We start from the raw sequence: 17,515 nt of genomic DNA, 5'->3' as shown, positions 1-17,515 counted from the left end.
GATTCCATCATCATGGGATCCTGGTTTTCTTATCAGGGTACCACGCCTGGGATATCTCCATTCCAACAAAAAAAGAATTATCAAAATCGGTTCATAAACGACGAAGCTATCCCCGAACATACATAAAAATAAATATATACGTATATACGGTCGAACTGACTAACTTCCTCCTTTTTTGAAGTCGGTAAAAAAATAGTAATAAAAAATTAAATCTAATACATACTATATTAAAATTAAATGGAAAATTACTGTAACAATTACTGTGACAATACTTCTCTGCTAATCTACATTCCGAATCGGTGGTAGCTTCACTTTTAACGATAATAAAAATAATTAATTTGTAAGATTAGATATGATTCCAAAGTGCTTTTGAAGCCTATTTGAATACAGCTAGGTATTTTGATTTTGTTTTTTGAGTAGTTCGGAACACAATAACGAAGTTGCTGTAGGCTGTAAAACATCACATTAATACCTACATATATAAATTAACTCACGACAAATATTAAGACTAATTCAATAACAAATAATAATTACATTAAAATCAACTTAACAAATATATCAAATTAATTCAAATTAAAGTAAAAAACACAACCCTCCTTCCTCGCAAATCGGTTAAAACTGCAAAGAGAAAGTATTTAATACATAAGTAATAAAATTGTTAATTAAAATTATGTAAAATAAAGTAAAATAATAGTTATATAAAATATGACGACGTTCTTAACTTATTTCATGTTGGGATAGGTCGTGAGTCAGTGTTTTAGTCACTCTTTATATACTAGTGTTTTTATATACACGGCTTAATTATGATTATGTAATAATAACATAATTGTTTGTATGACCTTCTGTCGTCAATGTTGAGATATCTTTTTTTTAATTTTGTTTTATAACTGCTATAAAAGTTAATACAATTTTGGGTTATAATTCTTAGCTTAACAATATGAAGGCTATGTTATTTTATATTAGACTATTGTGATATTATTGTTTGATAACAAATTTTAACAATAAATTTAAAAAAATATATCACATTTTTACTTTTTAAAGTGCTATTATCTTTAATTTTATTTAAAGAAAAAATTAATGAACGAAAAACAATTTCATGAATTACACTATCATTATTAATATAAAAAAAACTGTTTAAATCGTGTTTTCAAACCAGATTATTATTATATTATTATTAAATTTAAGTTTTATTACGAATATACATATATATTGTACGTATATCAAATAATTGTTTATTTCCAATATAAAACACTACAAAAGTATTATGACGTTTAATTTGATGTAAGTAACGCCATCTAGCACTAAGTAGCGGAATTACGTAGAAACAATTGTTCGTTGTTTTTTTTTTTTTTTGCGCCACTAAACCGTTTGCGCTTTGAATATCATTATTATCTATTGCCAGCGGCTTTGTGAGTAATGTTATTTTTAATAGTTATTTAAAAATAGTTTTCAATTATTTTTAAGGTAAATATGTAAATAAAGATGTGTGGACTTAGTGATGCTGTATTTCATGCAAGATATTACTAATTTTGTACTAAAACGCAGTTTATATATTATTTTCAAAAGAGTAACTGTGGAGTTTTTTTCCTATTATAAAGAGCAAGTTGTAACTTCACTTTGAACGGTAATTAGATTTTTAATTTGTAAGTTGACGATTCGATGGTGCTTTTGAAACCTATTTGAATAAAGTTAAATTTTATTTTATTTTTTTAAATAATGTTATAGGTTAATTATGTAAAGTGGACTAGGAACCTAAAATAATAGTTCTAGGTAAACTTTATCGTCCATCAGTTCAACAGGCCCTAATTACCATTCGTATCTAAAGCATTTTTCTTGACATCGGCGAAATAGTTGGTGCTATCGTTGCAACATTTTTGACCAAATTCTCATAGCTCTCATTAGCCTCATAACTAACTCCCTATGAGAATAAGAAAAGAGCTCGGTAAACAGATTTTATTTCCATATTGTAATAAATGCAATTATTCTAAATAAATAATAGGTATGAACCAAAGATTCCTGAAAGATTAACTGGATTCAAAGCTTATTAGACAAATTAAAAAATGAAAACTCAGTAACAAATTGCTAAGAATTTTTTAGTCACCCCGTTCGTATTTTTTTTTACCATACCAACGTAGATATAAAACAATTTTCATCAATTAAGCAGATAGGTGGACGTCGTCTGTAGTTCGTTGCTCCCACTGCTGGCCTCTTTCCCTATGTAGAAAAAGAATCAGAGCTTAATACACCACGCTGCTCCAATGCGGGTTGGCGGAATAAAAAAATGTCTTTATCACATAAACTTTAAAACACTTATGATTTGATTGTCATGTCTTGTATTATTGTATTTTTCAAACATATAACCCAATTTTTCTATTCCTGATATGAGAACTTATTCTAATATTATAAAGATGAACAGTTTGTTTATTAAAACGCATTAATATCAGGAACTACTAGTTCTAACTTCTAACTTTTCTAACTAAAAATTCCTTTTGTATTGGATAGCCCATATATCGAGGAATGACATAAGTAGACCATTTTTCCCTCTCAAATTAACTTGTGTAAAACCGCGTAGCACCACTAGTAAAAAATATAAAGCAAATGGTTAATGTAAGCTTTGTGACAACGATGCCGTATAGTGTCGGCCGAGTACAATAGCACCACCCCCATTTTTCCCGTGGGGGTCGTAAAAGGCGACCGAAGGATAAACCTGGCCCAAAATCATCAGGGTCCTGCAGAACGAAAACTTCATTTGAAACCCGGAATGGGGTCTCCATCTCTTTAAAATGCGAAAGACTCCTGCAGCCGAACTGGCTCCACGTATCGACTCGTCGTTCCTGTGGGCCTAGCCAGTGAGGTCGAGAGGTTGGCGCAGAGCTTAGGCAACTCTGCGTTTTCCTGAAGAGCGCCCTAGGCGATACAGTGTCCGTCTGACACCGTCTAAATCGTCTGCAATAGACGGACTAAGGCCAATGATGAGTTACAACGCAAAAATTACTTTTATGTATTTATTCAAGTAACTTTCATAAGCGCTGTTGAAACTTCACTTTATAAAGCCTACAATATTTTTAATAAATTAATTATAGGTAATAGTAAACATACTGTGTGGCTACGACATTAAAGAATATAGCCACCCCCTCTCTTCCCGTGGGTGTCGTAAGAGGCGACTAAGGGATAACACAGTTCCACTACTACCTTGAAACTTAAAAAGCCAACCGATGGCGGGATAACTAAATATATTCAATAAATAAATATATCCAACTGCTGGCTTTGAAATACACAGGCCGAAGACGGGCAGCAGCGTCTTCGGTGCGGCAAAGCCAGCTCTACTGTCATCAACCCGTCTACCCAGCGTGATGACTATGAGCAAAACACATGAGTTCACGCCATTTTTGGCGTGAACTTGTGGAGGCCTATGTCCAGCAGTGGACTGTATAGGCTGTAATGATGATGATGATGATGATGATGATGAATAGTAAACACTAAATTGCAATATAGATTCTGTTGAGAAGAATCAACAAGAAACTCAACAGTTTCTCTTTTTAAAGTCGTCATCACTTTACTTAACTACTGTTTTTTTTTTTATGTCACTGGGTCGGCAAACAAGCGTACGGCTCACCTGATGGTAAGCGATTACCGTAGCTTATAGACGCCTGCAACACCAGAAGCATCGCATTCGTGTTACAGACCCTATCCCCAGTTCCCCCCAGGAGCTCTGGTCACCTTACTCACCAACAGGAACACAATACTGCTTGAAAACAGTATTATTTTGCTTCGATCTTCTGTAAGGTCGAGGTTACTACCCCAGTCGGGCTGTTTCATAGGGTACAGCAGGAATTTTCCTGCTGTGCCCTACCTCAGTTTTATCAAATGTTGGTCCAAATTCTTGACGTTGGTATTAATTTAATCTTTTAAAGCATATATTGAAAGTATTCGGTTCAAGATTATAATGTTTCCTGCAAGACATCTTTAAATTGTTGACAGTTTTTTAAAAAGTTACAACTGTTGAGTTCCTTCTTTCTCAGATTAACTTCAAAATCTACACCGTATCGACGGTAGCTTCACATTCACCACAATTTAGTGAAGAGTAATATATTTAATGGTAAAATGACGGCTTAAAAATGCTTTTGAAATGTAAAAAGAGAAATTTTCAATTTGATTTGATCTGAACGTTACGATCCTGCGTGGCTTAAGTTGTTGCTAGTTTTCGTTACCGGTATATTGGATGTGCTCAGTGTGACAGGATATTCTGTAATATAAGCTTCATTGCACTTAAAAATACATACAGAAACATAAAATAATGATATGGTTTATGGTAAAAGTGGACTTATCTTTGAAAGAGGTTTCTTCCAGTCAAACCATGGCCATAATGTGAAACCATGTTTCATATAGTGAGGCAAACAGTGCGAGAAGAATTAATTTAAGAAAAAGTAAAAAGAGTACTATATATTGTTTTGTGGTTACAATTTTATTTTTGTAATAATACGTGTCTAACTAATAAATAAAAATAAGTAAATTAGCAAGAATAAGTAATGTTGAAAAGAATTCTTTATATTGGGTCGTAGTTTCAAATATTTGATCAAATTCTCGGTGTTGGTCGAAGTTTCCAACGCAATACAAGGTAGTGTTAGCAACACGTTGCACGCTAAGATCTAGATTTGAGCCGAGCCGGGACGCGCGCCGTGTCATTGCCTCGTGAACTGAACGCGTTTCCATTGTCAGACGAACTTTGTAATAATCTATATAAGTAAAAATGGATCACCGAACTTATATGCGCATAACTTTCGAACAATATTATTATCTTTTTGTCTTGGTTATTGTTGTGACAAGATTTGTACAAAAGGAAACTAAAATTTCATTTTATTCATGAAACATTAAAACGCGACGGTATCAAGTTCTCTACTAGTTTATTTTATTTAATCAAAATCACAAATAGCTTCATTCAAATAGGCTTCAAAAGCATCTTCGAATCGTCATCTCACAAATTAAAATCTTAACTATCGTTAGAAGTGAAACTACCGCCGATTCGGGATGTAGATTCTGCAGAGAAGAACCAGCAAGAAATTCCGCAGTTACTCTTTTGAAAAATAATATATAGACTGTGTTTTAATATAAAATCAGTAATATCTTGCATACATCTTATCTTGAATATGAAATCATTAAAAAAAAACGAAAACTAATCTCATGCCTGGTTATCATAAAAGATACTCCAATCAGAAATTTCAAATTAATTTACAGTCGTAACTGTAAACCAGCTAGTTAATTATATTTATAACATTATAATGACAATAGTGTTTGATTGATCAGCCACACATAAAACATTGCTGGGCATATCGGCTCTCTTTTTCGGGTCGTAAAAGGTTCGGAGCTTAATCAATCACACTGCTTCACTGCAGGTTGGCGGATCATAAGCTATAGTTACGAATTTTTCCATCAACCCACGTTCACAGAAGAAAGATTAAGCTCTAATCCTTTCCTTGTCTAGTAATTGGATGCTTACGGGCTGATTACGTTCAATTGTTAATTGATAAAAATATTAATATTTTATTTTTTGTTCCAGATGTGATCATTTCATCACAATACTCAACTGTAAGTATTTCTTTTCATTATTCCAACAATTTATACCCTCATATTTAGACTTCAATAATGTTATACAGCGAGAGAGCTTGTCGAGTTTATTTATGCTTATCCCACAGGTTCGATTTTAATTTTTTTTTCACATATTAAACTTTATAAGGAATGCATAGAAAATACATACGCACATAAAAAGTTATGTGCGTATGTTAAATCAAATAAAGCTATAACACACAATAATTAAAAAAACAATGTTAATTTTTGAAATATAAATAGAATAAGATTTATATAAAAACGAACTCCGCCCGCCGTTTTGTCCGCTTCGATTAGACGATTTTATCTTTTCCGTTTTCTTCGTTTAAAATATAGCCTATGTCATCAGTGACAAACTGAATTCAGGTGAAAGGTGAAGATAGTATATGATATATTGGTGATTACTTATCATGTAAAAGAATATGAACGGACAGAGGTAGTATAATATATGTTGTATACAATAAGCAAATTTAATTAGGCATTTTTTTTTTTTATTAGTTCTTCAGACCGTCTGTCGATACAGGTATTCTTATAACCCCATGTCACAAGCCATGCGGCTACTGAATGAGATTTCAAAACATATAGATCTAGTTTCTGACAGCCTTTCCGAATAAGAAGTTGCCCTGTATGGTATAATTTTTAACCGATTTCTAAAAAAGAGGAGGATTCTCAATTCGAGTGTATTTTGTATATTTCAGCTTTATAACTTTTTACTGGGTGTAAATGCCTATTTTGATGGATCTTGACTATTAATCCAAAGACAACCATTAGTCTTGTCGGGTGCTCTCATTGAAATTTAATCGAGATCGGATTTTTAATTGACTGTTTTACCGACAACCTGAGTCGTATTATGTGTCGATCTAATCGAAGTCACAAACAAAACATAACTTATGTTGACCAAGCATCCAAAAATCTATACTAATTTTATAAAACTGAAAAGCTTGTTTGTTTCTTTGTTTGCTTAAACGCCCTAATCTCAGGACCTTAGTTCAAATTAAAAAATAATTTTGTGTAGTCCATATATCGAGAAAGGCTATATATAGGCTATATAATATCTTAGTGCGTTTTTTTCTTCAAATAAATCAGGTGAAATCGCAGGACGCGGGCAGTATTTTAATAAAATGTCGTGTCGTGTCAGTGTGGAGGCGCGCCGCGTAACGCGGTAGCCGGACCGGCCGGGCCTGTTGCGCTGAATCACTCACACACACTTGCGCCCGCGCATCGTACACTTGTGTGCGTGTTAAGACTATTACACATTACGCTTTAATTTAATATTTTATCCATATTTTTGTTTGACTAGCTGACTTGCGGCCTGTTTCAATATTCTATTTATATCTGAATTTATACTTACTAGGACTAGAATTTTGACGTAAGTTCCATACAAACTGTGTCAAAAATCTATCGTTAGGCAAAACCAGAAATAATCTAACTATTTATTGAAAACAGCCGTTACTACGCAAACATTTATTACTTATATTTTTTAATAACTAATTATTATTTGCGACTTCGCCTCCATTAAATCTAATAAGTCTTTATTTTGTCGATTTTTAATTAAAATAATGCCTATTCTATTTATTTTTAAGTTGCTTTCATATTACAAATATACAATTTAATTTTTTATCAAACCATTTCTGCCATATTTTTTTTTTTTTTTCGTGAATATATCGATTTTTTTTTTGTTACCTGTTTAAAGGAGAATTACGCAATTTGGCGCAGTTATTTTATTTTATTTATTTAATCATTTTTTTTTAATTCAATACTTAGTATATCTTTAAAAATCCAACAAAACAGTTTCCAATGATTATGTTCGGACGTTATACGCGTAAATACATTTGAACGATTAATATTTAATGAGTAAGTTTTATATTATTATTTTATAAATTTGTTTCAACAATACAATACTTGTTATTTATTTGTTAATCACTTTTGCTTACATTACAATTTTTTTTTTTATTTCTATTCCAACAACTTTAAAAAATATACTTACTTTTCTATTACTTTGTCAGTTTGTAATTGTATTTTTTTTTAATAATTCTGTTATTGGTACAAATTTCAAAATAAAAAGAGCGTAGGCTATAAAGTATCTCGATGTGTCACAGTTTATTCGCATAGTAGTAGTAAACAAGTAGCCTTAATACTTATAAAGTTGTATTATATCAAGATTAAGTCACTACTGAGGTAGGGTACAGCAGGGAATATCCTGACTAACACCTAAAGCAGCCCTAGGGAAGTACCTCGACCTTACAGAAGATCAGATCATTTATTTCTAAACTAATAATATTAATCAGATAAAACATGACGCCGCGTTGGCGCAACGGTTACAGCCATGGATTGTACCTATTGCGCTGGCGGTTGCGGGTTCGATCCCCGCACATGACAAACTCTACGACGACGATGATTAAGCTCTGATCCTTCTCCTACATGGGGAAAGAGGCCTATGCCCACTAGTGGGATATTACAGGCTGAAGCGAAGCGATAAAAAATATACATATAAATAGCAAATTTGGACAAATCCATTAAAACTGTTTTAAAAAAGCGTGTGTGTGCAATTCATACACGATAGAAATGAAACTTCTGAAAAGTCGTCGGAAGATATGTCGTTGTGATTGTCACGGCCGTGTGAAAACAGTCATAAGCGCCATGCACAACAGGATATTTCCTCCTGAACCCATCTTCAATAGCTTGATGTTTCAATTACAAAATGATATATATAATTACTGGCTGCGTCCATGACTACGTCTTCTTCTTTTACATTGTAAACACCGTCGTTTTGGGTATTTACACGTTTAACGTGATTCTTCAAATTTACATAACTTTTTATTTATTTATGAAACGGATTGACGTGAAACAAACACTAAATGTTAAGTGAAGCTTACCACAAGATATATGTGAAAAAATACGTCTAAATCGGAGAAGCCGTTTCTGAGATTAGCGTGCACAAGCGCACAGACAAACAGACAAAAATTTAACAGTCATTGTTTTGGATGATATTTGCGTTGATAAAGGTCTACTGCACAGATATAATATTTTGTCTCGTATCCATGTACAGACAGCGACTCGTTACATTTTTATTATATGTATTGATGATAGATACGTTAGAAATAAAATATAAAGTTATTTATGTGAACTCTTCTTTATAATACACCTATATATATACATATCTGTGTGTGTGTACCTGCGTTTTGTTGTATGATCGACTTGTGTGTGTGTTTTGTATTACCTTTTTTTACATCAACTGAGGGTTGTATTAACTTGGATTTTTATCCAATTGCGCGGATAAAGAGTGTTATGATTTTTCAATTTTTTTTTGTTCAAAAAAAATATTTTGAAGTGAAATGAATTGGAAAGGCTTGTAACATTATTATTTAAGTATAATAAACATTTTTTCGGAGCCAAATTAGCTTCCCATCCGCGCGGTAGTAGAGCATTTTGGTCACTCACTAAGTCGGTTGAAATGAGCTTCTGCCGTCCTTCGCTGCCTCCGCTGCTGAAACCAGATGGATCGCTGGCCTTTACTGCGACAGACAAGACTAACCTTTTAGCAAATCTGTTTGCAGAAAATTCGCTCCTTGATGCAGGTAGTGCCTCACCACCCAGACATCCACCTTGCGACTCTGTTATGTCTGAACTACGCAATCGCCAAACTGAGGTTTTGAGAGTACTCCGTAACTTGGATGTGAATAAGGCTAGTGGCCCTGACGGGATACCAGCAAGAGTACTTAAACACTGTGCTCCTGAGTTGTCTCCTATTCTCACGCGCTTGTACCGCCTCTCTCTAAAATCCGCTCAAGTTCCTAAAGCATGGAAGATTACCAACGTACAACCTGTACCTAAAAAAGGTAGTCGTGCTGACCCGGCTAACTATAGACCTATCGCGATCACCTCCATACTGTGTAAAAGTTTGGAGCGTATACTTAATGATAAGCTCCTAGCATACCTCGAGTTGAATGACCTCCTGTCGGACCAGCAATACGGTTTCCGCCGTAACAGGTCCACGGGGGATCTTTTAGTGTACGCCTCGCACATCTGGGGCGAAGCCTTGGACAATCACGGAGAAGCGCTAGCTATCTCACTTGATGTATCGAAGGCATTTGACCGGGTCTGGCATGAGAGCCTATTGAGCAAGCTTTCAGCTTACGGAATACCCCCGAGTTTGTGTGACTGGATATCAGATTTCCTGAGTGGGCGATCATTTCGGGTGCTCTTAGATGGCTCCTCGTCTGACATGATGGTGGTTAATGCCGGTGTCCCTCAGGGATCAGTTCTCTCTGCAACCCTCTTCTTGATTTACATAAATGACCTCCTCAGGCCCGGTATCTTTGGATACGCGGATGACAGCACTGTTACGGAGAGATACGTGTCCGGTCCCCGAGCTGGTGGGGCTGAAACTCATGAGCACAGACAGGCCCTGGTTGAACGCATGAATTTGGCTTTCAAAGAGGTATCCAACCTACTCAAATTTAATGCTTCCAAAACACAAGCGTGTCTTTTCACTGCTAAACGGAGTCCATTCCCATTAGCTCCGACTTTCCGGGGTGTATCTGTAACGATCACCGATAGTATTGATCTTCTAGGCATAAATATTTCGTCTAATATGAACTTCGGACAATGCATAGAATCCAAGGCAAAAATTGCTGGTAAGAAACTTGGCATCCTCAATAAAGTCAGGCAGTACTTCACACCGGAACAGCTTCTTACCCTCTACCAAGCACAAGTTCGATCGTGTATGGAGTACTGCAGCCACTTATGGGATGGCTCTGCCAAGTACCAGCTCGCTGCTTTGGATTCTGTGGATCGACGCGCCAGAAGACTCATCGGTGACAAATCGCTGGTTCGCTCTAAACTTCAAAGTCTCGAACATCGGCGCAAGGTTGCCTGTTTGTCGGTATTTTACAGGTTATATTTCGGAGAGTGTACTCTAGAACTATATAATTTGGTTCCACCATCACCTTTCTACCACCGAACCGCAAGGCATCGCATGAATCTGCACCGCTATGTGGTTGAAATCCCACGATCTCGCACTAAACGGTTTGCTTCCTCGTTCCTAATACGCACTGCTAAAATTTGGAATGCCCTTCCGGCTTCCGTTTTTCCAACGAAGTATAACTTAGGTATCTTTAAATCAAGAGTGAATAGGCATCTTCTAGGCAAGCGCGCACCACCTTAGGCTGCATCTTCACTTGACTTCAGTTGAGATCGCAGTCAAGCGCTAGTCTATATATTAAAAAAAAAAAAACATTTTTTTATGTAATACTACAATAATATCAAAGAAATGAAAACAAATCTGCCTGTTTCACACTTACCTAAGGGTTCAGCTGTTGACCCAATTTATATATGAGTAAACAAGCATAGCATGAGCAAACAAGTTGTAACTTGTAAACATTTTTTCAATAATATTTAAAAAGGTTAGAAAAGGGATGAAACTGTGTATAGGCAAATCGTATTTCAACGGATAAAATTCTAAATCGTATTCAAACGGATGAAATTCTATAACTATATTTTATGATGAAAATAAAATAAGGTTCACAATTATTCAAGTTATTTTTTTTTTTATACAATTCTTATTTTTTTTATTTAACACTTTATTGCACATTTGAAATTACATAAGGAAATAACAATATTATAACTTAAATATGTGCAAAGGCGGCCTTATCACTAATAGTGATTCCTGACAGCCAACCTCAAAAAAAAAAAGATTATTTAAAATTAATAAATTTTCAAATAATTGTTTTAATTTTGAATGTATTATTTGTGTTGGTATCATACTAACATACCTAGAGATATGTCTGTCGGTTTGTCGGCCCGATATCTTGCCATAAGAATAAAAATGAATAAGTTCATACTTAGGAACCAAACAAAACACTTAAGATTAACCAAAAAAAAAGAAAAACCGAAGAAAGAGATTACTAATTTTTTTTTCGATTTTTTTTTTTTTTTTTTTGTTTTAATTAAAATGTTTTTTTATCTATTAGAAACACGATATTTTTCGATAATTAATTCATTACTGTTTTAATTATTTGTTAAACATTTTATTTTACATTTAAAACTACATTAAAAATACAATATTAGTTAATTAAAACTAACAATATTAAATCTTAACTAAGTACAATACAAAATACTACGCTTTAGCTTATAATATCCCACTTCTGGGCATAGGCCTTTTTCCCCATGTAGGAAAAGGATCAGAGCTTAATCCACCACGCTGCTCCAATGCAGGTTGGCGGATATATTCCCTAATATGAGTAACGATCGCTATCAGGTATACATGATAACAACCGGGACCGACGGCTTAACGTGCTCTCCGAGGCATATACTAATTTAGTATAATACTAGGTGACTTGACAGGCGTGGTCCTATCTTGCACACAAACATTTTCCATTTTTCAAAATTTTCACTTAAGGTTCTTAAAAAGAATCTTCAAACATAAAAAGGATTGTTGAAAACTATAAAATCATTCCAGTTATGGCGTAGTCAAGGGAAATATTGACACATTGACACACAAAATAAATAAATTACATCACCTCAGACTATCGCAGTCCACTGCTGGACTGCCTCCACAAATTCGCGCCAAAAATGGTGTCTCTCACTACAACTCATGTGTATTGCCCATAATCACACCGCTGGGCAGCCAGTCAGCTGGTGACCGCAGGGCTGGCTTTGTCACACCGAAGACGCTACTGCCCGTCTTCGGCCTGTGTATTTCAAAGCCAGCAGTTGGATGGTTATCCCGCCATCGGTCGGCTTTTAAGTTCCAAGGTGGTAGTGGAACTGTGTTATCCCTTAGTCGCCTCTTACGACACCCACGGGAAGAGAGGGGGTGCCTATATTCTTTACTGCCGTAGCCACACAGCTTAGATACATTTAGATATAAGATATTCTTACTCCTTATCTCTTCTATCTATGGCCTTTACATCTATTGCAAATGTTTTAAGCAGCGTAAATCCATGTTGGCTTCACCGCCCCTGAGATTGCGATGGCGGAATGTCCTCTCCACAGATGTTATCTGCTTTGCCTAGGTTTGAATTTAGGAAGTGCAGGTTTTCCCACTGCCACCCTTCCACGCTCTCGACCTTGCCAGCTGGACCCATAGGAACGACAAGACGTGTGGAGCTGGTTCGGTTGCATGACCTGCGCGTGTCTTACGGGGATCTGCTCCGAGTAACTTAGTCGCCTCTTACGACACCTGGTACTTGAGGGGGGCACTATTCTATTCTGCCGATGCTCCACGAGCGTCTTACTCTTTAAACAATGATATAAAGCCTATGGTGGGAAATATTTTTATTTTATTTTATTTTATTTATTTATTTTGTTTCAGACATAAGTAGTCCATATCTTAATGTTAGTATTACAAAAACAACTTATATCTAATGTTAGTAAATCAATATAAATATGAATAAAAGTAAATAAAGATATCAAACAACAAATAAAATCAATACAAATCCATAACAAGCAAAAGTAAAAAAGTAAAAGTAAAAGTAATAGCTATCTGGACACGACCCTCGTCAGTCAGAATGTAGCCGTATCCAGTGGCGCAGTATTGCTGAGTCCCAGCGGTCCGCCAGTGCACTCAGAATGCCGTTCGAGCTGGTTCGTAGCCTCCGGAGCATGGATGCACACCTCTTACGAATAATAGCCTTAAAGCTATCAACGCGCCTCGTAGTAAACATTTCGGAGGCACTGCAGTAACGCGGCAACTCGAGCAGCACTCTGAATGCATTGTTGTACTGGACTCTCAGGGCGTTGTACGCACGCTGCGTATACCTGACCCAAAGGCTGCAGGTGTAGAAGGATTGGCAATATGCCTTAAACAGAGTTACTTTTACACTATCACTACACCTTGCAAACCTTCGGGCCAGCATGTTGCAGCGCACGGCCAGTGCCCTGCGCTCTCGCTCCACATCCTCGTCATCACTGAGGTTGTCCGAAACCCAGTGACCCAGATACTTAAAACGTTCTACTCTATTTAAAGCAACACCTCCAAGATATAAAGGTGGCACATTCGCATAGACTTTCTTGCCGGCCTTAAACACTAGGAGTTCACTCTTCTTCGAGTTATATCTGAGTCCCTGGGCCTCAGCGTACCGTTCACAAATCCGCATTAATTTGCGCAGTGCACCTATAGACGGGCTTAACAGTACCATATCGTCAGCGTAACTGATGTTATTTACGCAGACGCCCCCGATATGACAGCCAATGTTGCAATTTCTAAGCTCGGCAAGCAGCCCGTTCATATAAAGGTTAAACAAACGAGGAGAGGTCAAGCCCCCCTGTCTAACCCCACATTCCAACCCGTACATTTCTGAGTGCGTGCCCGCCCACTTTACAACATTCCGTTGGTTGTAGTACCAGTATTCTAGCACAGATGCAACCTCGCAGGGTACATCAGTCTCCTCCCTTAATTTTGTCCAGAGCACATCATACCGTATTGTATCAAAAGCTTTTGATAAATCCAGAAAACAGGCATAAACTGGAGTTTTTCTAGCTGTATAGTACTGTACAGTCTGCTTGAGGCATAGGATGGCACTCTCTGTAGAAAGACCCGGTCTAAAACCAAATTGGGAGTCTTGAAGCTTAATATGCCCCTCTAACTGCTTATCAAGCAGACTGTCCAGTACCTTAGCTATGACCGTAGCGAGTGAGATTGGTCTATAGTTGGACACATCGGATACATCCCCTGTTTTATTTTTCAATATAGGTACTACTATGGTGTACATAAGACCCTCTGGCAGATAACTGTGACTTATACATAAGTTAAAAAACATAGCGAGAACTCTAGACAAGTCAGGCTCTGCATACTTCAGATGCTCAATACTGAGCCCATCGTGACCGGGTGACTTACCTCGTACCATCTGACTTATGACCCTCTTTACATCGTTAGCGGAAAATCTAACGTTTATTGACTTCGGTTGCACAGTATTGAGCATCCGAGTACCGGAGCTGCTCGATAGATCAACCTTGAAATGTTGTCTAAAAAAGTTTGCTATATCACGGGGTTCGTGAAAGCCAGCAACGCTCGCAGGGCGGCTATTTGACTTTGGATTCAATTTGTTTGTTTTCTTCCAAAATTTACTAAAATTTTTACTTGCGTGATGTTGCGCTATGATATCTAACTTTATTTGATTTTCATTTTCCTGACACAATTTTAATTTTGACTTAAAAACCCGTCTGCTTTCCCTCATCTCCTCATAAACCGATCCCCCCTTTGGCTTACCCATAAGAAGCCAATTTTGATAGAATAATCGTGCCGTCCTGTGAGCGTCACTGACATGCATATTCCATCCCGGTACAGATCTATGTTTTCGAAAAGTAGGGCCCACATAGGAGTTCACAGCCGCCTCTCTAAGTATTTGCACTATGTTATCATACATTCGTTTTAAATCGTATCTATGTTTAATGTCACTACAGAAACCATCGGCGCATTCGCAAAAATGCGCAGGAAACACTATCTTACTAAGCTCATTTTGACATAACTTCGAGTATTTACTGGTCTGTTCTGAGCTTCTTTCCCCCCAAATAACTTTATTAACCCTGGTGTTAGGGGATGTCAACTTAGGCGTTATAAGTTGAAAATTACACTCAACAATTAAAGGCAAGTGATCAGACCAGTAAACATCATATAGTATCGCAACATTACAAATCGAGCGACTGGCCGCGTCGGTCGTCACGCAGTGATCGAGCCAGCGCCGACAGCCGTGCGCATCACTCACGAATGTATAACTGTCTAGAGGAAGCATTTCCATGTCCACACACGACCACTTTCGTTCGACACAGAAGTTCAATAGTTCGTTTGAAAATAACTCACCCGGGTGTGCATTAAAATCCCCAAGCACATACACAGCCTCTACGTCGTTGTTTTCTATTAACGCGTTTATTTCACTAAGACACTCCGTATATTCGAGTAAGTTTTCCGGTTTCGCGGTAGGCATGTACACCGACACAACTAAACTCGATCGATCACCGTGCACTATTTTAATAGCTGCCACTCGAACACTAGCACTAGTTAACGCGGTGACACACGGGAACGTTGACTTTCTCCATAGCAGAGCCACTCCACCGTACGGCCTGCCTCTCAATACTCCAACAGACGTATCTACAGCAGAGGTCCCGGTAAATGCAAACCCGTCGTCGATGGTACCCAGGTAGGACAAGTCATGTGGCAGCAACCAGGTCTCTTGCAGTGCAACGACATCTGCCTTGAGGCAGAGCTTTCTAATACATTCCGCGGATCTCACTACGCTCTTACAATTAAAACTTATTAATTTTATGGGCGTACTGTTATCCATTACGATGTTTTATTTACATATTTCTCGCTTTTCCCCTGACATTCTTCCGTTCCGATGAAAACTAATAAAACGACGGAACGATATTCCTTCTGGCCAAAAGTCCTCACACAAAAAAGTTTCAAGTTTGTATTGTGGTACAAAAATTTTAAAAGCACAATACGCTTTATCATGCCGCATATTCCACTTAGTTAACTTAATATCTAGACTTGTTTTATTTTTAATGTAATTGAAAATATCTTCTTCCGTCGTCTGTTTTGATACATTGTAAATGTATATAGGAACACTAATATCCGCAGCTCTAAAGTTATTTTCTGGCTGAACAACCGCTTTTCCTTTATTTCCCGTAAAGCGATTTCTATATTTTTTCCTTTGTACTTGCTGCCACTCACTCGTTTTCTGTTCATGTTTCCATTTCCCATTTTCCTTGGCTACGCTAGCAAACGATTTCACAGATGTTACAATTTTTGTTTCCGTATTTGATTCGCCCGCAAGTTCTAATGCATCGTTGTTTACATTACTCGTCGCAGCCGGCAGTGATAGCTCAATGGGCGGGCTAGGCGCGGGGTGCGGAGCGCGTGGCGATCGCAGCTGATTCATCGTAGGTTCAACGTTTTGCACGTCGTCAGCTGTTTCTTTGTTTCGTCGCGGTGTACAATTTATGTCCCTACCCTCTTTCATGTAAACGACATCATTCGATTTTATTATAGGAAATATTCCTGTTGGCCCACTATTTAATTCAAAACTATTAATTAAACATGCACCACGATTAGTATTTATAATGTTGTTGGTGTTACAGTTATAATCGAGCGGATTATTTATACTCGTACATTTTTGTTTTAATTCTAGCACTTCTTCTTTTGTTGCATAAATGTCTGTCATCCGATCTATGTCTTGTCTTAACTTAACAAGGTCCTTGAGAATCCGAGTAGCGTCCAGGTGATCGAACAAAACTGGGGGTAGTTTATGCAATTCCCGTGCCACAAAGACGGGAACTATCTCTGGATCGCTTTCTTTAAGACAGCAAATAATGTCCTCTATGTCCCTCACCACTTTTCCTTTCCGTTTTCTTACTTTCTTCTTGCTGTTCGCGATGGAATCAAAAAGTAAATTCTTTGCGACTGTAATTTCGTTCTCCGAAAATGCTGTTTCGCAGATTCGACATATACTGTCCTCGTCCATTACGTCTATTTTATTACAGACAAATGCAAGGACTTCATTAATAACTATATTACACGAATTGCATTTAACTGTTGTAATTACTTGTTCACCACTATCTTTCGCCTTGTGACTCATCTTCGCAACCGTCCGCTCGTAAGCGCAAGCGACACACGACTGATATATGTGACTGATATATGATATATGTGGGGCGAAACCTTTAGGAAAATAACGCCAACTGAAAAGTGATGTTGGGCTAGATGACAGAGATACATATAGTATATAATATTAAATATAACTCCACACGAGTGTTTTACCTGATACAAACTTTTTGTTAAGTTTTTCTAATACTTTGAATGTTCACATGATATGAAATGATATTTTTTTTTAGATTTTCTTTTGAATAAATTATATCTGTCAAGACATGTAAGTACACAATTGTAAAACGATTGTTAAATTAGGGTTTATAGTTT

At 36.8% G+C, this 17,515-nt stretch overlaps 2 protein-coding genes and 1 long non-coding RNA gene across 3 annotated transcripts in view; 1 reads left to right on the top strand and 2 right to left on the bottom strand.

Moving 5' to 3' along the window:
• Positions 1–5,586, top strand: part of LOC123668296 — a 34,792-nt gene extending 29,206 nt beyond the window's left edge. The window contains exon 3 of the long non-coding RNA XR_006745556.1: positions 5,558–5,586. This is a non-coding gene — a long non-coding RNA (uncharacterized LOC123668296). The remainder of the gene's footprint in view (positions 1–5,557) is intronic.
• Positions 5,587–13,106: 7,520 nt separating this feature from the next.
• LOC123668053 lies at positions 13,107–15,887 on the bottom strand. The gene has a single exon (XM_045601846.1). It carries the CDS (start codon positions 15,885–15,887, stop codon positions 13,107–13,109), a length of 2,781 nt encoding a protein of 926 aa, XP_045457802.1.
• Positions 15,888–15,896: 9 nt separating this feature from the next.
• On the bottom strand, positions 15,897–17,180 carry LOC123668052. Its single transcript, XM_045601845.1, has one exon. It carries the CDS (start codon positions 17,178–17,180, stop codon positions 15,897–15,899), a length of 1,284 nt encoding a protein of 427 aa, XP_045457801.1.
• Between the last annotated feature and the right edge of the window lie 335 nt (positions 17,181–17,515).

This window comes from Melitaea cinxia, chromosome 30 (assembly GCF_905220565.1).
Source record: "Melitaea cinxia chromosome 30, ilMelCinx1.1, whole genome shotgun sequence".
In the NCBI taxonomy this organism is placed as follows: domain Eukaryota; kingdom Metazoa; phylum Arthropoda; class Insecta; order Lepidoptera; family Nymphalidae; genus Melitaea; species Melitaea cinxia.
The sequence above is the reverse complement of the archived record's forward strand: the minus strand, read 5'-3'. Positions and strand labels throughout refer to the sequence as shown.